The sequence below is a fragment of the Saccharomyces eubayanus genome, chromosome XII (genome assembly GCF_001298625.1).
Source record: "Saccharomyces eubayanus strain FM1318 chromosome XII, whole genome shotgun sequence".
Lineage (NCBI taxonomy): Eukaryota > Fungi > Ascomycota > Saccharomycetes > Saccharomycetales > Saccharomycetaceae > Saccharomyces > Saccharomyces eubayanus.
The window spans coordinates 657,812-682,226 of record NC_030971.1 but is presented as its reverse complement, the minus strand read 5'-3'; the positions used below and the strand labels follow the sequence as shown (position 1 = coordinate 682,226).

The following is a 24,415-nucleotide window of genomic DNA, read 5'->3' as shown; positions in this document are numbered from 1 at the left end:
ACTCCGACTCCGCGAGTTCCAGGAAAAGAGATAGGACAGCCATACAAACTGGATGCTGCGTTAGAATATATATCAATTGCATATTCGGTTTGCCACTGACTAGGTTCTTTTTCAATCCCATATACAAAAAATAAGCAAAAATGGTACGTAATAGCTTGATAAAGCCCTTAAAATACAGAGGAAATTCATCGTTTCAGCAATAGAGGATAATATGTCGAGAACTAACTAGGACATCTCTCAGATTTTCTAGCTCTAGTCTGAAAAGATAAAAATGAACTGGAAATGCAACAGAACTTTGTACACAAGGATATACTCGATGTGGATAGCATGATAAAATGGGCGCCTCTGAATGCAAATATTCGATAACGACACATAAGGCAACAGGATTTTCATTTATACAGATCCCATCATGGCCACACCAAGGATGTATGACCAAGTGCATACTTTTTGAAGTTAATATACCTAACCGACGGAATTAGGGAAAGATCTGGAGAAGAAAAAACAAAAAAACGTTACGCTTAATAACCTATTTGCTGAAACATTAAAAGATTCATGATTCATAATACTAACATAACTATTAATTTCAATATTAATTCTATTAATTCAGGCTAAAGTTCACGGTTCCCTAGCTCGTGCTGGTAAGGTTAAGTCTCAAACTCCAAAAGTTGAAAAAACTGAAAAGCCAAAGAAGCCAAAAGGCCGTGCTTACAAGAGATTATTGTACACCAGAAGATTCGTTAACGTCACTTTGGTCAACGGTAAGAGAAGAATGAACCCAGGTCCATCTGTCCAATAAGTCAATTAAAAATTTGAAGAAAAGGAGCAGAGAAGTGAAGAATAAATAGCGATCCCTAGTTATCTTACTATAAAGGTAATTTTTGTTATGTATTTGTGTTTCGATATGTGTTCTTTTATCTAAATATAAAGTAATACTGGAATTATGTAATTAATTAACGATTCATTGTTTCTTTACGCTCGCCATTTGGTAGAATCGTCACACCCGAATATTGCTTAATCCTGTTTTTAGTTGTAGTTTATCATAGCAGTAAATCTTGATGTACATAAGGTTTGGTAAGGTTTTTTTCCCAACTGTTTTTGCCTGGCCGTTTCGCAGTGTGGTAATGAAAAAAAAAAACGTCGATGATCTAGAAGATTAGCAAACAACTTTACATCAACACAAGAAAAACAGGCTTACTGAAACGTCGTTTTAAGTAAGAATAAACCAAGTCCCAAAACATGGCGACCGAAAGCAATGACATCGCCGATAACACAAGGTTATTAGAACTACTAGATTCGATAGAAGATCAGTTTCTAGTGACATATAAAAAATCAGAAGATTTGCATAAAATTTCCTCCACTACTAAGTTACAAGATTCTACTCCAATCAAAGAACTTGGTAAATTAGCTTCTGTATTAAAAGCACATTGCACAAAGATTGGGATTGTGTGTAAGCCAGGTACTTTCGATAACAATCACAAAGTCGTCTTCACCGAAATTCAAAGCTTTAGCAGGTCGTTATTTTACTTATTGAGTCTATTTCCTTTGTTTTACAACAGTGAAGATTATCCGAAATATTTTTCAGACCAGCTTGATGAGAGCACATTGCAATTACTTGATGGTTTGAGAAACTTCATTGCGGAGTTACAAAAAAGACTAAAAGATGAAGATGAAGCTTCGCTAGATAAAGAAAGATTAACATCTGTTGGTAAAATTTTCAATGCGTGCGATTTCCTTTCCAACTGTTCCAAAATCGGGCCCTGCGGGGTCTTGGCAGATATCCTTAAAGGCAACGTGGATATAATGGATGATACACTGGATGAAATAAAGGAATGGCTAGAGGAGCCGGATTTTTCAGCGACCTCGAACGATATGTTTTTAGATTTCGAAGATTCTGAATCTGAAACGGAGGTGAAAGACGAGGACTTTGACCAAGAAAAGGCGTATGAATGCATAAAGTTATTTTTCGATGGGTTCACGAAGAAGATAAAGATGATCAAATTATTGGTGTCAATATTCAGGAAAACTCTAGTATCAAAGGACTTCAAGCCCAAGAAAAATCAAGCAATAACTTTAGACAATTTGCACTCATCAATAAAAAAAGCACAGCTGCTTCTGGATGAAGTAGTATCTACCGTGCAATTTGAGCCAAAGAAATTTAGCGCTCAAGAGGTGAAGGAAGAACAAGCTGAGTTAGGAGGTGTGATTAAAAAAACTCTTGTCCAAATGAACAGGCTCTATGAAGGTGATGCCAAAAGGAAGAAGTGGATTCAGGTATGGGAGACAAAATTTAACGAACTACCATAGTAATTTGCTCTTGGTGTCTTGTGTACTGTATAGAATATAATTAATAACTTTTCGAAATTCGTATAGAAGATATTATATGACGCAAGAAAACAGCATTACTTTGTAATTTGGGCTTACAAGCACAACAAAAGAGAGTATTCACTGGTGTTTTAACCAGACTCTGCCTGGGAAATCCTCAACAAATCGGAATTTATCAACGTCATTACCGTTAATCAAATCGAATTGAATTGTTGCCATAGTAACGATTAAAAACGTGTGTGGGTGTCTGATCCTACTCACTAGTTTTTTGTTTTTCCGCTGGTGAAAAACTTAAGCGCTGGTCCCTTGAAAAATAGACCAGCCTTGTCTAAGTAGGTGTGCGCCACTAAGTTAGAGTTCTAACTGGTTTATTTTTTGATGGGTTTGTTTATTTGTTTATATATTTCAATTGTTGTGTAAACATTGACATTAACTGACCAACCCCCTTGACAATTCGTTAAGAAAAGCAAGGAACGCAATGCAAAGAATGGGAGAGAAAGACTGCTCACCTAGGTATCGGTCAAATATATAAGGATGGCAAGATATCTCGTTTTAAATAAAGGACTTCTCATCTCACTTATCTTCTAATGTGATAAAAAAAAAGCATCAGCTCCATTCCATTGAATTAAGACTATATCAGCAAAGTTTCTTTTTATATTATTGAAAATCTTTCACTCCTTTAAGACTCAATATCTCAAAATAGTAAACATTTCACTCCTTTAAGGCCTTATACCTCCAAAAAAATCAGCCTTTCACTCATTTTATAACCTCTTCTAGAGATCACTCGCTTTTTTCAACACATTGATATTAAAATAAAAAAAATACTGATATTAATAGAATGTCACTCTTTTATACCATCCTTCTATTTACACAATTTTTAGTGTCTTCAACTAATGCTTTTGATGGCTCCGCTAATACTAATATTGCTGTTTACTGGGGCCAAAATTCAGCAGGCACACAAGAATCCTTAGCTACTTACTGTCAATCTTCTGATGCTGATATTTTCCTATTGTCCTTCTTAAACCAGTTTCCAACACTTGGTTTGAACTTTGCCAACGCATGCTCTGATACATTTTCCGATGGCTTGCTTCACTGTACTCAAATTGCCAAAGATATCGAAACCTGTCAATCCCTTGGCAAGAAAGTTCTTTTATCATTAGGTGGTGCGTCTGGTAGTTATTTATTTTCGGATGATTCCCAAGCAGAAGATTTCGCTCAGACTTTATGGGATACTTTTGGCGAAGGTACTGGTKCTAGTGAACGTCCATTTGACTCTGCCGTTGTTGACGGTTTTGATTTTGACATTGAAAACAACAACAATGTTGGATACAGTGCTTTAGCTACCAAATTAAGAACTTTATTTGCCAAAGGTACTAAGCAGTACTACCTTTCTGCTGCTCCTCAATGTCCATATCCAGATGCTTCAGTTGGTGACCTGCTAGAGAATGCCGACATTGATTTCGCGTTCATCCAATTCTATAATAACTACTGTAATGTCAACGGTCAGTTTAATTGGGACACCTGGTTAACCTATGCTCAAACTGTATCCCCAAATAAGAACATAAAGCTGTTCTTGGGCTTACCTGGTTCTTCTTCAGCCGCAGGATCTGGATATATCTCTGATACCTCCTTATTGGAATCCACCATTGCCGAAATCTCATCTTCAAGTGCATTCGGTGGTATTGCATTATGGGATGCATCTCAAGCTTTTACAAATCAACTAAATGGTGAGCCATATGTCCAAGTTCTCAAGGAACTGTTGGCAGATGCTGACTCAACCCCGACCTCTTCTACTACCACTACCTTAAAATCCACAACTACTTCAAAATCCACGACTACTTTAAGTTCAACAACTTCTACCTCTCAAAAAAAGACCACCCAAATTACCACTACCACACAAAGTAAGACTAAAGTAACGCTATCTCCAACCACTACTAGTACTATAGAAACTCCAACTACCAGCAGTACAGAGATAACATCATCCACCATGACAGAGACTACTTCCACGACCACTACGTCAAAGAATACTCCCGCTATCACCACAACAAAGAGTCCTTTCACTACTGCTACCACCACTAGCGTAAAAACTACTCTGTCTACTCCAACGACTACCACAAGCACACTTTCTCCAACTACAAGTACACTTTCTCCAACTACAAGTACACTTTCTCCAACTACAAGTACACTCTCTCCAACAACCACAGGCTCAAGCTCAGACAGTGCGGCTCGTACAACCGCTAAACAGTTAAATGCTCAATATGCCGCCGGTCAATTGAATGGTAAATCTACGTGTACTGAGGGCGAGATTGCATGCTCTGCTGATGGAGAGTACGCTGTTTGTGACCACAGCGCCTGGGTTTATATGGAATGTGCTTCAGGAACTACGTGTTATGCTTTTGACTCAGGTGACTCAGTGTACACGCAATGTAATTTCTCCTATTTGGAAAGTAACTACTTCTAAAATCGCAAAGGATTATAGCAAAGGCGTCTTAATGTCCCACCTCTTTACCTATTCTATTTGCTCCCTGCTCTATTTTAGCATTTCTACTTCTCTTCTCTTTCCCCAGGTTGCTTCGCGCGATGGAAGGAATAGAGCTTCTGGTTCTTCACTTTTATAATTAACTAATTTATCTACTACGAAATATTTTTAAGAAAATCACTGGGATTGTTCTATTTTGTGTTCGCTATAGGGGGTTTCTATCCCGGTTCATCATTAGGCTACTTTATTAAATTAGTATTCTTCTTTTCATTAGTCTAAAATGATAAATATTTATGTGGGTGAGCTGGTTTAAAAGAGATGTATGCAAAAAAGAGAGATATGTCTATTTAAGTATTACATAAACCAAAAGCCTTATAGTTTTAAATAAAAAAACGCTCATTAACTTCCCGGTTTTATTACTTTTTATGGGTTAGATAATATGCGTAAACGCGAGATCTGATTTCGACTGTTTCTTCATCTTCATCGAACATTGGTTTCCAATTAACCATTTCGATCAACTCAGGAACCAAACTGAACTCATCGTTAGCCAATTGGAAAAATTCCAAGTCATTTGCCAACAATTTTGGTCTATGTGGTGAAAACACTACTAACGCCTTACCATTTTCAGCCAATAAGTCCTTTGTTGTTCTAAGTAATTTATGATGCTCTGTATGATTGAAAACCAAATCACTCAAGATGATCAAATCAAACTTCTCATTGCTACTGTTAGACTTGTTGATGTTGGCCAACAATGGAGTATAATCATTACCCCAAATATATCCCTCTGCACTGATGTTGCCGAGTCCTTCTGGAACGTTAGTTTTTATATTATAACGAATATTTTCCATTAGATCAGGATCAGGATAATCAGTAGAAACAACCATTTTAGCACCGTTCAAAGCACAAATGACAGAAGGTAGAGCTGCTGCAGCACCCAATTCTAAAACAGTTTTCCCCTTTATCAGTTCTGGATGAGCATCCAAATGGTTCGATGTATATACCCCCGCATTCCACAAAAGATGACCCCAAAGCGGGGACGTACCGACGAGACGAAGCTTGATGTCTGTTACATCGGATTTGGACTCTTTAGTGCTGTGCGACCTTTGGTATTCCGCAAAATGAGGTTTTGGTGGGGGAGGAAGAAAGTCCTCTGGCTCTTCGAATAGACCTGCGGCCCCGCCTAATGATTCTATATCTGACATGTGCGTCCACTTATGTATCTTGTGATAAACTACTCGAGGTCGATTAACTCATCAATTGCAATTATGGTTTTAGAAGATTTCATTTTTTTCGTCATCTTGAAAAAAAAGACGCTAAGAGAAGAACCCGAGATCCAAGGCGGGCGTAAGCGATCATGATCCGAAAGGCTGTAGCAGGGACCTTTTTTTCTTTACCCCAATGGCGGTTATATAATGCATCGATATATAAAGAGAGGACAGTACATGGATGAAGAAATTGGGCGTCCACGGCTGGTTGTACAGACAAATAGTATAGCAGAAACAAACAAAGAGATGCCGGGAATTAGAAAGAATGAGAAAATCAGTTATCGTACCGTGGGGCCCTTTTTCATTATACAATTAGTGAAACCTGGGAATTTAAATGCTTTAGAGGGAGAAGATTATATTTACCTGGGAGAACTGCTGGAATTGGCAGACAAAGACCCACACGTGTATTTCACAGTTTTACAAAGCAGCGGTAGGTTTTTTTCGAGTGGGGCAGACTTCAAAGGCATTGCAAAGGCACAGGGAGACAGTAGCATTGAATACGCATCAGAAACAAGCAAATGGCTGTCCAATTTTGTCGCTAGGAACGTATATGTTACAGATGCGTTTATCAAGCATTCCAAGGTTTTGATTTGCTGTTTGAACGGACCAGCTATAGGGATGAGTGCGGCGTTGGTGGCATTATGTGACATCGTGTACAGTATGAACGACAAGGTCTACTTGCTGTACCCATTTGCCAACTTGGGACTGGTCACCGAAGGCGGCACGACGGTTTCGCTGCCTCTAAAGTTTGGCGTAAACACGGCGTATGAGCACCTGATGTTCAATAAACCATTCAAGTACGATACACTGTGCGAGAGCGGGTTCATAAGCAAGAATTTCAACATGCCATCGGCAAGCAGCGAAGAGTTCAATACGGCGGTTTTGGAAGAGCTGGGACGCAAAGTGGAAGGGTTGTATTTGCCCAGTTGCCTGGGAATGAAGAAATTGCTCCAGTCGAACCACATTGACTCACTGAACAAGATCAATTCGATGGAGGTGAATGAATCGCTGAAGTACTGGGTGGACGGAGAGCCTTTGAGAAGATTTAGCCAATTGGGCTCCAAACAGAGAAAACATCGGTTATAGCGCTCCCCCACCCCCAGGGAAACGAAAAAACACTATATATCGATGTACGGAAATACATACTAACTATTTTATTTCAAGCTGGTCTCGGGGGAGAGTGTTGTTGGAACTTGATCCGGTAGTGGGGGTTCTGGCTCTTTCGGTTCTGTCGGTTCTTGTGGTACTACCGCGTGTTCCTTTTTCGACGCACTTACTCCGATCATAATCGAACAAACAAGGACCAGTATGATTAAGAGACCGCTTCTTGTTGTTTGCCATCTTAAATTTTCGATGTGGGACCTGATTTCGCCCAGTATCTTGGTTTGAATCTTGTTGGAAGAGTCGTTCAACCTCAGGTTGATATGCTTATACAGTAGGGTATTCTCCAGTTTCTGGTTATTGAACTCTAGTTTAGCGTCCTTTTGCAGAGAGTTTATTATAACTTCGTTCAGTTCGTCATGGATGGAGTTCAGCTCTCTCTTAAGTTTCAAGAGTTGCAAATGATGCTCATTCAGCTGCGTGTCCCTGGAGTTTTGGATGGCAAACTTCAGTTCAGTCTCCAGGGAACTGAACAGATGAGACTGCTTGTTCAGTTCCATATCTCTAAGAAACAACTCATTGTAGTTAGAATAGAACTCGTTATTCAACAGTTGCAAGAGCAAAGAAATAATGTTTTTACACTGTTCGTCCGAGAAGCTGCCCCTCTCACGCAGCAACTGATAAAACTTGATTGTGTCCAGTTGATTCTGAGAAGTAGTGGGTTTCAACCCGTTTCCCTGGGCGATGAAGTTTTCCGAAAACCTGTCCAACAGACCAAACGAAGTCTTGACATCCTTTTCCTTTTCCTTTTCCTTTTCCTTCAGCAACGGCGGTGACGATAGCTCTGATAGTTGAATGTTTTTCAAAGACATAGATTTCTGCAAAAGTGGCCCTGAATACGAGTAAAAGCTCCGCAAACACGGCCAGAACCGCTGCGGGCTTATTTTGGCAGGAAAGAATCGCACCGGCGACACACGCCCTAACCGCATCATCATTGACTTACTATATTGCTACGTCCCACCTGCCTGCATATGCGCACGCACATCTTCTATCCCGATCATTGCCAGCCAAGGCTCATGCATATATGTATATATACGCGCACAACACACTAATTACCGTGCGGTTTTTTTTCCCCGGAATACCATCGCGCACGCTCATGTGAAAGCATATGGAGGCAGGCAGACCAACAGCTAACTTGCAACCACCGCAGAATACTAACCGCGAGCAACCTCACCAAGAAACGATGATGAACACAGCGTGTAGAAGATGGATCAGCGGCACGGCAGTGCCGCTGATCAAGAAGAACAAGTTCCCGCCGCGGCCGCAGTTCACCCCAGAAATGGAGGCACAATGCACAGAAAAGTTCCTCCACGGTGGCAGAGGCCCCGGCGGCCAGAAGATCAACAAGTGCAACTCCAAAGTGCAGTTGCGACACGAGCCCACGGGCATCGTGGTCGAGTGCCAAGAAACACGGTCACGTGAGCAGAACCGCCGGCTTGCCCGGCTCAAGCTCGCGCGCGAGCTGGCCGCCGCGTCGTGCGACACGATTCCCTCCAGAGAGGCCGCGTTGCAGCTGTGGCACCGCCAACAGAAACACGCGCAGCGCCGGCGCAGTATCGCGAAGCACGAACGGCATGGCGAGGCCGCTCGTGCTGAAAAAGAGGAGCGCGAGGCCCGGGACCAGGAGGCGCTGCGTGAATTATTCCGACGGTAACCGCAGGCGAAGTGACAAAAGCGAAGCGGAAAAATTTGAAATTAATAAATTTTTCAGCTGCGGGCACCCAAGCTGGCTAGGAGGCCTGGTCACGAACAAAGCACTGCGACAACAATACACGGAAGTTCCTGCTGCTGCACATTCTGCACGTCGTCAGCGAGATCGCACCGTGTGGTGCTTATACGCCAATCTTAGTTTGTAGGCAGGCAGGGCAGGCTTCTATTTTTTCTTCTTTTTCGCATCTCTTTACACTTGTTTCCGTTTCGTGGTCATTTTGCTTTTTTTAGTCATTATATATGCTCGTTCAGGTCGGAGATTTTTTTTTTTTTTTTTACATAGACGTAATAGTAGTAATAGCATCATCATCATCATCATCATTATTATTATTATCATTACCACAATCATCGCCTCCTGCGTCCTCCTCTCTTCATTAAGGCAAGTGCATCTGACTCACTAATCTTCGGACTAACTATCGATCATAGCATACACTTTATAATGGGTCGTCCAAGGAAAAATGTTAGTCAAGAGAAAATTCTACAGTTGAAAAGAGAACTGGAGCTTGCCGGTAACAGGACGGACGTTTTGCTACAAGACAAAAAGGGCCGTTCCAGATCGTGTCTTCTTTGCAGAAGAAGAAAGCAGCGGTGCGACCATAAATTGCCCAGTTGCACGGCCTGTCTCAAGGCCGGCATCAAATGTGTGCAGCCCTCCAAGTATTCCACGTCCACCTCGAATAGCAACACCAATAGCAACACCCCTACAGCTGGCACTGTACCTTCACCTTACCCTATATTCAAAAATGAGCTGCAGGATAGCAGTATTGGCGCTGGCGCTGGCACCTCTTTGAACGATATAACCATAATAAAACCCATTTCCGCCGGCCACACGAACATCGATGTCGCTGGTGCGAATGCTCCCAAGAAAATCATGAAGTCTGCGACCACCACTTTCAATCCGAATCTAATGAAGCCAAACAAGGACCAGTATACCATGTTCTTGGAGAAAAAACTGAAAACCCTGGAGACCCTGCTGGATCTACCACCGGGATGTAACCAGTACAACAACAAGTTGGCCCAATACAGGAGAATTTCGCACTTACTGAGCGACAATGGCCCCGACTACACCAGGCCGCCGAATGCTAATATGGTCATACTGCCGCTGCCATCCCCTTCAAACAAGCAACTGGAAAATAGTAACGTCACCGGCGGCAATATCGGGACGGCCGCGACCGATGTTTCGACCATCACAAACAACATAAACAACAATAACGCCATTTGCCAATCGGCCAGCCTGTTGAACGACCCCTTGGAGTCGCTGAATTTCACCAAGTGTATTTTCGCCAAGTACAACTTGAAAAAGGAATTCTTGATGTATGACCCCATATTTGAACTGGACGAAAAGCTGTCTCGTTCCTTCTTGGACACGTTCTTCACCAGATTGCAATTCAAATACCCAATCTTGGATGAACGTGAGATTTACACTTTCTACGATCACTACCTCCACAACAAGATTGTCATCCCGCCTTCTTCTCCCTCCACGTCATCCACCGCGCCATCTTCAAATTCGCATTCTTACTCGGAGATAGAATTCCATTTCCTCTCCGGTAGAATGTGGCTGGTCTTCAGTATCAGCGCCTACTTACTGATGACCACAGGTAAATACAAGGGTTTCCCCCCTCATCGGTACTTCTCCACCGCCATCCGTCACATCACCAAGTGTGGGCTGCACTTGAACTACGTCCAACAAATCGAATTGTTGACCTTACTGGTCCTCTACATCATCAGAACTGATAGAGATTCCCTGATACTGTACGACATTATCAAAGATGTCATGGGAATATCCAAGAAAAAACTGCATCTAAATCAATGGTATCCCAATGATCCCTTCGCAAATAAAAAACTACGACTGTTTTGGTGCGTATATCTTTTGGAAAGAATGATTTGCGTTGCCGTGGGGAAACCGTATACCATCAAGGAAGCAGAGATAAACCTGCCCCTTTTTAGCAACGACTCCTTCTATACAAATGGTGTACACGCAGCGTCTGCGGCCCCATCCGCCAAGGACCACGGTGTGCAGTTTATCAATCAATCTTTGAAACTGCGCAGAATCGAATCTCAGTTTGTGGAGACTTTGCAACTCCTAAAAAGCGATTCTAAATCAGTAAGACAGTCCAATGATCAATTACCCCTCGTGCAAAAATTCTTTGACGATTTGGAGATTTGGAGGAAAAGTTATTCTACTCTCGATGTGAAAAATTTTGAAAATGAAACTCTAAAACTTTATTACTATAGGTCCGTTCGGCTATTGATCCAGCCTTATTTGGAATTTTTTGCTCCGGAGGATAGACTATTCAGAGAATGTCAAGCAGCCGCGGGTCAGATATGTCAATTATATAAAATATTCCATCAAAAGACCCTTAATGGCCACTCCACTCCAGCAGTGCATACCGTTTTCGTGGCCGGTGTCACTTTGATCTATTGTATGTGGTTGGCCAGGAACTTTGATGACCAAAGAAGGAAGAAATTGGGCGACGCTTCGAAACACACGAGACCTTTGATAAGTGCAAGTCTCTTCTCTACAATGGATGATTTAAGAGCTTGCTCCGTTTGTTTATACGTCATGACAGAAAGGTCGAACTTTGCAAGAACTTTCAGAGACACTTTTGATCAACTAATGAACGCTACGGTGGGCAACTTGATCGAAAGATGTGGTCCAGATTCTTCTGAATTGATTTTCATGGCCAGCAGTATAACTGATTTGAAACAATCAAGACACAATGAAGGCAAACAGACTGTTTCCGACAAGGCTATTTCCTCCACAGCAACCCCCAATAATGTTACTTCCGCCACCTCTACCGGCTCTTCCGCTGCTGTATCTATCGAACCAAACTCGATAGACAAGAGTATATCTCATAACGGAGGTATGCCACCCGCCGTAGCAAGAATATTTGGTAAGGGACAAGCTGAAGAACATGTTGGTTTTGTAGAAAATTCACAAGTTGATTTAGCCGAACAAGAAAAATTTAAGAAAAAGCAAGGTGTCTTGGAGAAGACTTCTGTGCCCAAAAGTTTGGCTCATTTGCTGACAAAAATGGATGACAGAGCTCAAATTTCTAATTCGTCAATTTCGTATACTTCTCCGTCATCGTCACCATCACCGTCTTCGTCGCCATCGTCGTCGTCATCGTCATCTTCATCTTCATCACAAGAAAGAAACTTGAAAATTGATGTAAACGATAACGAGCACAACAATGACGAAAGCAGTAATCATGATCACCAGTACATTCCTCCTAACAACAACGTGCTCTTGGACAATAGCGACAAGAAAGTTATTCAAGACCAATATATCGTCAAGAAACCAACTAACCAAACAGAGTTTGATTGGCAAGTATTTCAGCAACAAGCTTTTTTGCAGCAGCAGCTGGCTCAGCATAATTTGCAAGCATATCTATCGTCCTTGAATCCAGAAACTATTTCCAATAATAGTCCTTCTAAGTCTTCAAGTATATCTACCGCGTCATCTCATTCTGATCCAATCCCAATAACAATGACTCAAACTCCGACTCCATACCCTCAAGTTTCGCATATGTTATCACATCAACAAGCACCACAACCTCTCCAACCACTTCAACCACTCCAATCACAGCAACAAACTCAACAGCAACAAACCCAACAGCTGCCACAACAGCATATCTCTCCCCCACAGCGTTTTTCAGAAAACCATTTCACGAATCAATTGAACAATAATATCATCAACAATAATGCTTTACGATCAAAAATATTTTCTAATCCTTCAAACGAAAACAAGCGGTCAAGGCGCATCGAAGATGCGAACTTTAATCCACCGCAAATGAGATCAGAGTATGATACAAATATCATTCCTTCAATTCCAACATCAATAACGGATCATTCAATGACTGCTAATGTCAAACAAACTCGCAATGGCTCATCTTCAGGTGATATACTCTTCAGTAATGGTGCCCATGATATGATCAATAATATTTCCACATGGACCAATAACTCTGTTTTGGATGCTTTGAATAGTAAGTCCATACTACAAACAATCTTTCCACAAAGTCAAGACCCATCATCTCTCCCCATGGATAAACAAGAGCAACAGCCTGAAATATGTCCCACAAATAACGTGAATGCTAACAGCTTTCAGCAACCACAGAATGACTCTTCCTATAATAGGAATCTGTTTATGATGTCTCAACAGGATGGTGATCAGCAGCAAAATTTTGAAGTGACTGAAAAGAATAGACTGAAGGTACAAGCAGAAACGAATACAACTACGAATATGCATTTTGAGAACGTAGCACCTACTGCCGCTACTGCGGAAATCAGAAAAAAACGTTCTAATTGGGATAATATGATGACGTCTGGTCCGGTGGAAGATTTTTGGACAATAAACGACGATTATGGTTTCTTGACATGATTTTCCATTACTATTCTATTTATCCGTATAAAATCTTTTTCTTTATAATGTTTTCTCAATTATTATAGATTTATCTTATAGCTCTAAGATGATAAAACGCGCTTCTAAATTCATATCACCTCAAACCCAAATCGATCCAGTTTTATGTGCGTATTCTTCTTGAGAGCCGCTCACTGCCTGTTAGTACGGGTAAGTAATCTTGAGGCGAAATCTTTAGACAAGGTTGAAAAACTTGAAAAATTAGTAAACCTTAAAGAGCTATTGATGCCTAATCTCGAGATATTTTTAAGTTAGAGAATCTAAAATAATGTAGCTGTAACCTGTTATCTTTCACATTTTTACTGAAGCGGCTTGCGAATTAATTTACGGCATTTTCAGTCCCTCGATTTGAAGGCTGACCAACTTAAGTATCAATATTAATAATACTAGTAATAATAAGAAACTCCATTCGTCCAATTCATGGAACAATCAAATACGACAAAATTCAAATTCTTATCATTGGGAGGAAGTAACGAAGTCGGGCGATCATGCCACGTATTACAATACAAGGGCAAGACAGTGATGCTTGATGCAGGGATTCATCCTGCTTATCAAGGGCTAGCTTCACTGCCGTTTTATGATGAATTTGATCTTTCCAAAATCGACATCTTATTAATTTCGCATTTTCATTTGGATCATGCTGCTTCACTTCCTTATGTGATGCAAAGGACAAATTTTCAAGGGAGAGTTTTTATGACACATCCAACCAAAGCCATTTATAGATGGTTGCTACGAGATTTTGTTAGAGTTACTAGTATAGGTTCTTCATCCTCTTCAATGGGAGGCAAAGACGAAGGCTTATTTTCAGATGAGGACTTAGTAGAGTCCTTCGATAAAATCGAAACAGTGGATTACCATTCGACTGTGGACGTCAACGGTATAAAATTCACGGCATTCCATGCAGGTCATGTTTTAGGTGCAGCAATGTTTCAAATAGAAATTGCTGGTTTGAGGGTGCTATTTACGGGGGACTATTCGAGAGAGGTTGATCGTCATTTAAATTCTGCTGAGGTTCCTCCACTTTCGTCCAACGTATTAATTGTAGAGTCTACCTTTGGCACTGCGACCCATGAGCCTCGTTTGAATAGAGAGAAGAAACTGACGCAATTGATTCATTCCACAGTTATGCGCGGTGGTCGTGTTCTTCTGCCGGTTTTCGCATTAGGGAGAGCTCAGGAAATCATGCTTATATTGGATGAATATTGGTCCCAACATGCCGATGAACTTGGTAGCGGGCAAGTTCCAATATTTTATGCATCCAACTTAGCCAAAAAATGTATGAGTGTCTTTCAAACCTATGTAAATATGATGAACGACGACATTCGAAAAAAATTCAGAGATTCTCAAACTAATCCATTCATATTCAAGAATATATCCTATTTGAGGAACTTGGAAGATTTCCAAGATTTCGGTCCCAGCGTGATGTTGGCATCTCCAGGTATGCTTCAGAGTGGTTTGTCAAGAGACTTGCTTGAAAGGTGGTGCCCGGAAGACAAGAATTTGGTACTGATCACCGGTTATTCCATTGAAGGAACGATGGCAAAATTCATAATGCTTGAACCAGATACAATCCCTTCAATAAACAATCCTGAAATCACCATTCCAAGGCGTTGCCAGGTCGAAGAAATCTCCTTTGCTGCACATGTTGATTTCCAGGAAAATTTGGAATTTATTGAAAAGATTAGTGCCCCGAATATTATTCTTGTTCATGGCGAGGCTAATCCTATGGGTCGTTTGAAATCAGCATTATTGTCCAATTTCGTTTCCCTAAAGGGCACAGAAAATGAAGTTCACGTTTTCAATCCAAGAAATTGTGTTGAAGTGGATCTTGAATTTCAAGGCGTCAAAGTTGCAAAAGCTGTGGGAAATATTGTAAACGAAATATACAAAGAAAAATCATCGGGGGACGAACCTACGGTTAAAATAGAACCTGTAAAAGAAGAAACTAAGAATGCATTGGATCTACAAGCTGAAGATGATACTGAAACAGATGAGCATAAGGATATAATCGTTTCCGGGATTTTGGTCTCAGATGATAAAAACTTCGAGTTGGACTTTCTGTCATTATCCGACTTAAGAGAACATCACCCTGATCTATCTACAACAATATTAAGAGAGCGTCAATCAGTCCGTGTAAATTGTAAAAAAGAGCTTATTTACTGGCATATTTTACAAATGTTTGGTGAGGCTGATGTTCTTCAAGACGATGATAAGGTGACAAATCAAGAACCAAAGCTTAAGTCAGAAGAAGGTGACGGTACAACCAAATCTGGTAAACTAATTTTGCAGATAATGGGGGATATCAAATTAACTGTTGTCGACACTATAGCTACTTTAGAATGGACACAAGATTTAATGACTGACACTGTAGCTGATTCTGTCATTGCAATACTTATGAACGTAGATTCTGCTCCGGCTAGTGTGAAGTTATCCAGTCGCTCTTGTGACGATCATGAACATGACCATGACGGCGAGGTGCAATCTTTTGCACAATTCAAGATGGATGAAGTGTCGAAAGCAAAACAAATCTCAAGATTGTTCAAAGAACAATTCGGTGAGTGTTTTACTTTGTTACTCGATAAAGATGAATACATTAATAGCAAGCAAAATACAATTAATGGAGTTGTCACTATCGGTAAGAACACTGCTAAAATCGATTTCAATAACATGAAAATACTAGAGTGTAATTCGAATCCACTAAAAGGTAGGGTGGAAAGCCTTTTGAATATTGGTGGCAACTTAGTCACACCGCTTTGTTAAATACAACTATGCATGCTATATAGCCCATCCTTCATAAAATTAATAATCCGTTCAAGCCTAACCTAAAATCTAGTCAGAACCTCCTTTTAACCTTTATATTCATCACTCTTTACGTAATAGAAGTCTAAAGTTGGAATTTAAAAATTTTCTCTCTATTTTTTTTTTCCAAGAACGTAAAGAATATTTCAAGCTCATCTCATCTCATCTCATCTCGTCTGTTCAATTTATAATAGAGAGCGTTTATTTCAATTTACGACTCCTTTCCATCTTCAATTCGCTCTATAAGAAGAACAGGCCACTCTTCTAAATATAGGACAAGAAACAGAAAATGAGTAGCGAGGATAAGTCTGTACAAGGCGCTTATATCGATGACTCTACATCTTTCGAATCATTTCACCTTGACTCTCGTTTATTACAAGCTATTAAGAACACAGGATTCCAAAATCCAACACTAATCCAATCACATTCCATTCCTTTGGCTTTACAGGAGAAGAGGGATATTATTGCAAAGGCAGCTACCGGTTCTGGTAAGACTTTAGCTTACTTGATCCCTGTTATCCAAACTATTCTAGAGTACAAGAAAACAATTGGTAACGAAGAAGAAAATGGCACTCTAGGTATTATACTTGTTCCAACAAGAGAACTTGCCCAACAGGTGTATAACGTTTTAGAAAAACTAGTCCTATACTGTTCAAAAGATATAAGAACTCTGAATATATCATCTGACATGTCTGGTTCCGTTTTGAATACTTTACTAATGGACCAGCCAGAAATCATAGTTGGCACACCTGGTAAGTTGTTGGACCTACTCCAAACTAAGATTAATTCCGTTTCTTTGAATGAATTAAAATTTCTAGTTATTGATGAAGTGGATTTAGTATTAACATTTGGTTACCAAGACGACTTGAACAAAATTGGTGAATACTTACCCTTGAAGAAAAAATTGCAGACTTTCCTAATGAGTGCAACCTTAAACGATGATATACAAGCTTTAAAGCAGAAATTTTGTCGTTCTCCAGCTATTCTTAAATTCAATGACGAAGAAATAAATAAGAATCAAAACAAACTGCTTCAATACTATGTTAAAGTTAGTGAATTTGACAAGTTTCTATTATGTTACGTTATTTTCAAACTTGGCTTGATCAAAGGTAAGACACTGATTTTTGTTAATAATATTGACAGAGGATATAGACTCAAGCTAGTCATGGAGCAATTTGGTATCAAATCTTGTATACTAAACAGTGAGCTACCCGTTAATTCGAGGCAACATATTGTTGATCAATTTAACAAAAACGTCTACCAACTACTAATTGCTACAGATGACACCGAGTATATGAAAGAGGAGGATGAAGACATAGAAGAAGGACATAATAGCGAGAATGAACAGGAGAGGCCTTCGGAAGTCGAACCAGAAAATGGTGAAAAGCCAAGTAAGAAAAGGAAGGTCCAAGTGAAGAAAGACAAGGAATATGGTGTTTCTCGTGGTGTTGATTTTAAGAATGTAGCATGTGTCCTAAATTTTGATTTGCCAACAACAGCCAAGTCGTATGTACATAGAGTAGGTAGAACTGCTCGTGGTGGTAAAACCGGTACAGCAATTTCATTTGTGGTCCCATTGAAAGAATTTGGTAAGCATAAGCCGTCAATGTTGCAAACGGCTAAAAGAGATGAAAAGATTCTTTCGCGTATCATCAAGCAACAAAGTAAACTAGGGTTAGAATTGCAACCTTACACATTTGACCAAAAACAAGTTGAAGGGTTCCGTTACAGAATGGAAGACGGTTTCCGTGCCGTGACTCAAGTCGCCATCAGGGAAGCCAGAGTGAAAGAGTTGAAACAGGAATTACTGGCAAGTGAAAAATTGAAAAGACATTTCGAAGAAAATCCAAAAGAACTACAAAGTTTGAGGCATGATAAAGAGTTACATCCAGCAAGGGTGCAACAACATTTAAAGCGTGTTCCGGATTATTTGCTTCCTGAATCGGCCAGAGGAAATGGGGCTAAAGTCAAGTTTGTTCCGTTCCACAATCCAAAGAAGCGTCATCCACATAGAAAGGGTAAAGTTGGTAAACCTAAAAATGGTAAAGTTGATCCATTAAAAAACTTCAAATGATTATATTAATATTAGTAATTATTCTATATGTTATACAAAAATCTACATACCAAAAATGCTCTTTAGACGAACGTGATATATACAAATGCATTTTCTTGCTTTCCTCGGATACAATACTTGCGCTAAATGCAAAGAAACCAGGCTAATAGTAATTGGCGCTGTTTCCAAAAAGTGTCCTTTCTGTTAACTGGAAAGTTCCGAAGGAGGTTTTGCTTTCTTTATGTTGACTGCGAGTTATTTATCATACTTTTTACTCAACAGGGGTCTTCAACACAACAATGACCGAATCACCTCTTAAAAACAACTTGCTTATAAATCTTTCACGATTTATTACACTTTTGCCCTTTTTCTCTGTCCAAAGCTCCTTGACATTTTCCAGAACCATATTGCAATGTCTATCAAAGGCTTTTACCCTTGCTATTATTTTATGATTATTTCTTAATGAGATAATAACAGGTATTTTCGTTATCATGGCATCATTTATGAGGGACATTGGACCATGCTTAAACTCAAACTCTTCTAATTCCTCCAATTCTGCTTTGGAAAGTTCATGTTTTGGACGGTCAAATAGTTGTGAACTGAAAAGATATAATATTGAAGATTTTTGAAGTTAGTAAACAGTGAAAATGACTTGAGATTTACGAATGCAAGTGAACAAAAATTAATTTCAACATACGACATAGTAGACTGGTATTTTATCGTTTCTCTAGTTTAGTCTCTAAGCAATAAAATGGCATGGAGCATGCGGTTCAACGTAATGATGAGTCTACTCATGCTTCAGCTAAATATTTTTCTTATGGCAGTTACCATTACCCGGAGTAGTCCGATATATATGTCTGCTTCAAATGAAAAGTATTATGGATTAATAAGAATAGGTTAAACACCTATTTACATCCAGCAGCTGTATATATTCTCGGATTTTCCCGAAGTGAGCGTCCGAATATTCTGGCACATTGTGCTCTTCAATACATGCGTCTGTAGTCTTAATGCTAAGAAAATGAAATTCGAATATAGCACTATATAAAGATACATATCCGTTTTCAGAGCTTATGTATATACTACAAGAGTAAAGAAGCAGAAAAAATGGAAGGTTTAGATATTATTACATGGACATGAAGAAACATATGAAGAAACATATGAAAAAGCTAAATAAATGATCCTGACATTCTCATACTCCACTTCTGTATATATTTTGACCTTGATGCCTTAATTGAATTGTTTCATGCTTCTCCAACGCATACAAGGCTTTATCCAAAGCTAATTGAGAAAATCTATGTGTGTCGACAAATTCTCTTCTTAAAGTTTGGTAAGAAGTAGACCAACCAATAGGTAGTCTTCTTTTCAATTCTTGTTCAAAACGACGGATCTCTGATAATGACGTGCCATTTGCTTGGTTTAAACCACCGATTGGATCCTGAGAGGCAGCGTCCATTGTAGATGCCTGAAATAATCTAATTGCTTCATCGACGTGTCTTTCCTGTGCGATTGGACTTAGTTCTAGTTTAGCCAGTGATTCTGTTATTCTAATAATGGCTTCCAATTGACGAATGGTAATAGGGATAGACGATCTTTCGGTGGATTCTAATTCATTAATCAATAGTTGCTTTCTAATAGTGACAAAATTCGAAGATAGTTTTTCAGCGGCCTGCGGTGAAAGTCTTGGTGCACATTTCAATCTACAATACGTGATATAACGTTTCATTTTTTCGATACTAATTTCCATACCATTTTCCTCTTGTTGATTTTGGATGGCATTTGCATTTCCGGTATGAATATTAATAACGTGATTGGCGATAGAAATATCACGTTCTTCATTATGGTCATCCTTGACAATAAAAATCATATCGAAACGGGATAAAATAGTGGTCTGAAAATCAATATTGTCACCAGGAGACTTCAAATCATCATAACGACCATAAATAGGATTTGCTGCTGCTAGAACACTAGTTCTGGAGTTTAACACCGTGGTTATACCTGCCTTGGCAATGGAGATTGTCTGTTGTTCCATAGCTTCATGAATGGCAACTCTGTCTTCATCTCTCATTTTGTCGAATTCATCAATACAAACAACACCACCATCAGCAAGAACCATTGCACCACCTTCTAGATAGAATTCTCTTGTCATTGGATCTCTTTGGACACTCGCAGTTAAACCCGCTGCAGAAGAACCTTTACCTGACGTGTAGACCGCAATGGGTGAAACCTTTTCCACAAATTTTAGCAATTGAGACTTTGCAGTCCCCGGATCACCTAATAGTAGAACATTAATATCACCTCTTAATCTCATGCCATCGGGCAATATTTTCTTGGAACCTCCCATCAATAAGCAAACGATGGCTTTCTTGATATCTTCATTACCAAAGATAGAGGGTGCAATGGAGTTAGTCAAAATTTCATAAAGCTTGGGGTTTCTACTCAGTTGCATGAATTCTTCTTCTTCTTCTTCGGAAAACATGGTTATAGAATTCCAAATGGAGGAAGTCTCCACATCTGATTGAATACCTAGGATTTTAATATAAGGAGTTCTGATAGCAACACCACTTCCACCATTTCCACCACCGCTTCTCCCTGATCCAGCACCATTCTTGGAACTGTAAATAGAGTATATACCAACTATAGTGACCCTTGTGCCGGGAATAACTTTGTTGGTTAGGTAACGATCACAAGTCATTGTCAGGTTTCTAGGCATCTCACCTACTGGAACCAATTCTGGAATCTCCTGTAGCTTCAAAAATTGCTGATCAATAAATTTTGAAGATTCGTGGATAATAATATAAGGATCAGGACCACAATTTTTCCTTGTTGATTCATCACCAATATTTGATTCATTGGCCATAGAGGATTCGCTCTCAGCAGTAGACAAACATGACCGAGGTAAACTGACTGTATTCCCTGTGATAGAATTGAAATTGTTGATCGTTATGGATGATGTATGTCTGCAATTTCTACACATTATAGAAAGGTAGGTGGCACGGGAAGATAAAACTGAAGTCGAGATTATTATTCCTGAAAGACGGACAATCTTGGAGACGTGTTCGGAATCTAAATCCCTCAAAGGTATTTGGTTTGCATTGGAATTTAAAACTAATTGAAATGTTGGTAAAGAGCTCAGCAGGAGTGAGTCTGTATCCGCAATTGTGCCCTCCCCATCCTGATTATTCGTATTACCGGACTGCGCTTTGTTTAGAATACTTATCCTTTTGGCCACTTGTGTGATCGCAGTTTCAAACAATGGAATTATATCTGAAGGTTCATCAGACAGTTTCTTGTAAATGTCTTCATTGTACCCAATCAAATGTTCCATGTTGACGGTCAATGAATAGTTTTTGACGAGGATGTTATTTCTCAGTTGATCTCTGTAAATAAACTGAGAATCCAGTCTGAACTCCAAGATGAAATTCTTGAAGGACTTAATGATTTCCGTGTTGTCATCGTCGTTAGGCGATTCTCCCTGTAAAACGGGAGCACTGTATATTTCTGGTCTATCAAATGACATCTTTTAGTTTCAATTCGCCAAGGAATCACTTTGTACTTCCTCAACTGGCAATTGAACCACGTTAATTAACCTCTAGTAAAGGTGTTTTCATTAAATTGAAAAAAAAAATCTTCGAAGTTTCGCGAAACTGCAAGTAATCACATTTCCTAAAAGGGAAACACACCGCACACCCTCATAACAATAAACTGAAATGGCTAAAACTAGTGGCAAGATAGAGGAGGAGAAAACGGTACCATTAAGCTAGCTTGGGTAGTTTTTGCAAATAGGTTCTTTTTAAGCAGTATTGTGATTAAGTGTGACGGCTTAGTAGTGTGTGTTTGACCGGAATTAATAGGTATTGGTGGTTTTGTATCCCGAGATAGGCGGGTAGGACAGAATAGTTTTTAGTACTGAATCTGGGGTCAGACGTCTTAAAACTTGATTGTGTTGTCCCTTAACGCCAGCATTTACAGCCAGTATACAGGAGGTCTGTGCGGTAACCTATATGCTAGTTTCGCTGACGCTCGTTACAAGATTACTAGATTTACTCTTTGTATTTACCGAATGCCCGTGTCTTCGTTGAACTACTGCCACGGCAGAAAGCTGAAACCATCTTTGAAAATTGCAAAAACAACTTCAATTTCTTCGTTTATTTCTTCTGCGCCATCGAACTCGTTTTCCCCCGTGGAGGACACAGCATCTGCTTCTTCATCTGCATCATCTTCATCGTCTGGAAAATCAGTAAGGTTTGCTACACATTTATATACGGTCAAAAAGTTCAATACTAAATTAGCGCCCATCTCAATATCAGAAAGAGCCAGCAATTTGCCAGCTAAATACATCACTTCTCAACTCTCGAAAAGCACGCATAGCAGTTATGTTCCATTGATTTTTCCTGTTATCAATAGTGAGGACCACCCCTACAGTTTAGACATTTTGGATTATAGTGACCTGGAGTACGACGACAAGGATGATGAATACGACAATGAAAGTGATGTAGAGGAGGGTGCAAAGCTTGTCCTTGATCGCAACCTTCTTAATAAGAAGGAAGATCCGTGCCTGGGTGAAGAGAATAAATTTGACATTGTTGATTGGAAACTCATCAATAGTAATTTGCACCCATTCAAGAGTAATGGTGCTGTGAATTTAGCAGAGTTGGAATCTAGAATATTTTCTTACTTGAACGGTCAAAACATCAAAGTTCACTCATTAGAATTATCCAGTCCTGTAAGTCACGAAGATTTTTGCCACAATAATTTTGGTAGCTGCCAATTTTCGGGACTTGTATTTGTCAATAATTTAAATTTCGAAAAAAACATCGAGATCAAATTCACTTTAAGTAACTGGTCAGATATACATTACATCAACGCACGTTTCAACAAGTCAATTACTTCGAAAATTGACGAATTTAGATTTGTTATTGATTTTTCTGCGTTGAAATTAAATTTAGTTTCAAAAAACCTAATTTTCGCTAATTCGAATGAAAAAAGAACCGATTGTATTTTAAATTTGCAATTCTGTTGCCGCTATGATGTTAATTATTTGAGCAGTAAGACATTTTACGATAATAATGACTATAGAAACTATGAGGTAACGATTTCTTTGTCCACAATAATCAATCTCAATCGCGGAGTTTCAAAATTTCCAAAACATGAATCCAAACATGCCTCGCTCCTGCTAACAGACTGCAGTGCTGGTGTTCATATATTGAAAAACAACGATAATGTAAAAAAACCATTAAGAAAATTTAACGATGATACGGATTATTTTAACGACTCACCGTTGAAGCACAAGTTTCATCATTCGTTCGGGAGGGAAGCTGCCTACCAACAGGAAGGCACTCCACCAACTACAAGATTAGAAACGAATGACAGTGAAATAAAACCCTTTGGCAACTTGGTCGAGGCCTCAACCTCTGATGCAGATGAGGATATAGTTGATGGCTCCTATGATTTATCTTTACAAGACTTTAACTACTGGGAATTTACGAACCATGGGCTTGGAAAGGCGTTAGCCGACTCAGATATTTTACAGTTTAAAAACTACTCGAAACCCGAAGCCTTTAGTAGGTACCCTTTAATAGACAACTCATTCACATTAAGAGCAGGAGATGGCACCTTACGTTTAACAGCACAAGAACTTGAAGACAGCTCGAGCGACGGAAGGAAGAGTACTGTGACAAGTACTACATTAAATGCGATGCAACAATATAGTGATGAATTCAGAGCCTCCTTAAGTTATACAAATCATCGGAATGACTCTACTGATACCTTGATGAAAACAAACAACAGACCACCTATAGAATCAACTTCTCCTTCACAATTATCCGTATCGACAATAAAGGTGAAAGAAAGCACACCGCCCCAAGAAAACACCATGGCTGTTAGGATACGCTCATCTCCAGCGTTTTCGCCTGTGGATAATATGCCCCCACCACCATTTTTCTCAGGTGATAATATGAGTGATAGCTCTGGGGAATATGAAGACACAATATCCCTTAACTCAAAAGAAATTCATTTACTTCGTGATTGTTTTTCAAAGTCAGCATCGCCATCTCCATCGCCATCTCCCATATTCTTATAATGATCAATTTTAGGAAACGAAGAAACGCAATTTTTCTAAAAAAAAAACTTAGGTCAGTCCAATAGTCACTCATGTTCTTTTGCCACCTATTAATTAAATATTCGCTTATGTAAATTCATATCACTTT

At 39.5% G+C, this 24,415-nt stretch overlaps 12 protein-coding genes across 12 annotated transcripts; 8 read left to right on the top strand and 4 right to left on the bottom strand.

Moving 5' to 3' along the window:
* Positions 1-1,236: 1,236 nt before the first annotated feature.
* Positions 1,237-2,304, top strand: DI49_3794 (uncharacterized protein; the record flags this gene model as incomplete). The annotated part of the gene is made up of 1 exon (XM_018366851.1): positions 1,237-2,304. The coding sequence occupies one exon, from the start codon at positions 1,237-1,239 to the stop codon at positions 2,302-2,304; it is 1,068 nt and encodes a 355-aa protein (XP_018220690.1).
* An 856-nt stretch (positions 2,305-3,160) lies between these two features.
* On the top strand, positions 3,161-4,783 carry CTS1 (chitinase; the record flags this gene model as incomplete). Its single annotated transcript, XM_018366850.1, has 1 exon — positions 3,161-4,783. One exon carries the CDS (start codon positions 3,161-3,163, stop codon positions 4,781-4,783), a length of 1,623 nt encoding a protein of 540 aa, XP_018220689.1.
* Positions 4,784-5,217: 434 nt separating this feature from the next.
* Positions 5,218-6,003, bottom strand: NNT1 (S-adenosylmethionine-dependent methyltransferase; the record flags this gene model as incomplete). Its single annotated transcript, XM_018366849.1, has 1 exon — positions 5,218-6,003. One exon carries the CDS (start codon positions 6,001-6,003, stop codon positions 5,218-5,220), a length of 786 nt encoding a protein of 261 aa, XP_018220688.1.
* Positions 6,004-6,213: 210 nt separating this feature from the next.
* Positions 6,214-7,152, top strand: ECI1 (dodecenoyl-CoA isomerase; the record flags this gene model as incomplete). Its single annotated transcript, XM_018366848.1, has 1 exon — positions 6,214-7,152. One exon carries the CDS (start codon positions 6,214-6,216, stop codon positions 7,150-7,152), a length of 939 nt encoding a protein of 312 aa, XP_018220687.1.
* A 68-nt stretch (positions 7,153-7,220) lies between these two features.
* On the bottom strand, positions 7,221-8,162 carry PUT7 (Put7p; the record flags this gene model as incomplete). The annotated part of the gene is made up of 1 exon (XM_018366847.1): positions 7,221-8,162. The coding sequence occupies one exon, from the start codon at positions 8,160-8,162 to the stop codon at positions 7,221-7,223; it is 942 nt and encodes a 313-aa protein (XP_018220686.1).
* A 173-nt stretch (positions 8,163-8,335) lies between these two features.
* Positions 8,336-8,881, top strand: RSO55 (Rso55p; the record flags this gene model as incomplete). The annotated part of the gene is made up of 1 exon (XM_018366846.1): positions 8,336-8,881. The coding sequence occupies one exon, from the start codon at positions 8,336-8,338 to the stop codon at positions 8,879-8,881; it is 546 nt and encodes a 181-aa protein (XP_018220685.1).
* A 495-nt stretch (positions 8,882-9,376) lies between these two features.
* On the top strand, positions 9,377-13,318 carry DI49_3788 (uncharacterized protein; the record flags this gene model as incomplete). Its single annotated transcript, XM_018366845.1, has 1 exon — positions 9,377-13,318. One exon carries the CDS (start codon positions 9,377-9,379, stop codon positions 13,316-13,318), a length of 3,942 nt encoding a protein of 1,313 aa, XP_018220684.1.
* Positions 13,319-13,777: 459 nt separating this feature from the next.
* Positions 13,778-16,117, top strand: YSH1 (cleavage polyadenylation factor subunit YSH1; the record flags this gene model as incomplete). Its single annotated transcript, XM_018366844.1, has 1 exon — positions 13,778-16,117. One exon carries the CDS (start codon positions 13,778-13,780, stop codon positions 16,115-16,117), a length of 2,340 nt encoding a protein of 779 aa, XP_018220683.1.
* A 328-nt stretch (positions 16,118-16,445) lies between these two features.
* Positions 16,446-18,230, top strand: DBP9 (ATP-dependent DNA/RNA helicase; the record flags this gene model as incomplete). Its single annotated transcript, XM_018366843.1, has 1 exon — positions 16,446-18,230. One exon carries the CDS (start codon positions 16,446-16,448, stop codon positions 18,228-18,230), a length of 1,785 nt encoding a protein of 594 aa, XP_018220682.1.
* A 250-nt stretch (positions 18,231-18,480) lies between these two features.
* SMD2 (mRNA splicing protein SMD2) lies at positions 18,481-18,911 on the bottom strand (the record flags this gene model as incomplete). Its single annotated transcript, XM_018366842.1, has 2 exons — positions 18,481-18,808; positions 18,907-18,911. The coding sequence occupies 2 exons, from the start codon at positions 18,909-18,911 to the stop codon at positions 18,481-18,483; spliced, it is 333 nt and encodes a 110-aa protein (XP_018220681.1).
* Positions 18,912-19,398: 487 nt separating this feature from the next.
* MCM5 (MCM DNA helicase complex subunit MCM5) lies at positions 19,399-21,726 on the bottom strand (the record flags this gene model as incomplete). Its single annotated transcript, XM_018366841.1, has 1 exon — positions 19,399-21,726. One exon carries the CDS (start codon positions 21,724-21,726, stop codon positions 19,399-19,401), a length of 2,328 nt encoding a protein of 775 aa, XP_018220680.1.
* A 543-nt stretch (positions 21,727-22,269) lies between these two features.
* Positions 22,270-24,288, top strand: PIG1 (protein phosphatase regulator PIG1; the record flags this gene model as incomplete). Its single annotated transcript, XM_018366840.1, has 1 exon — positions 22,270-24,288. The coding sequence occupies one exon, from the start codon at positions 22,270-22,272 to the stop codon at positions 24,286-24,288; it is 2,019 nt and encodes a 672-aa protein (XP_018220679.1).
* Between the last annotated feature and the right edge of the window lie 127 nt (positions 24,289-24,415).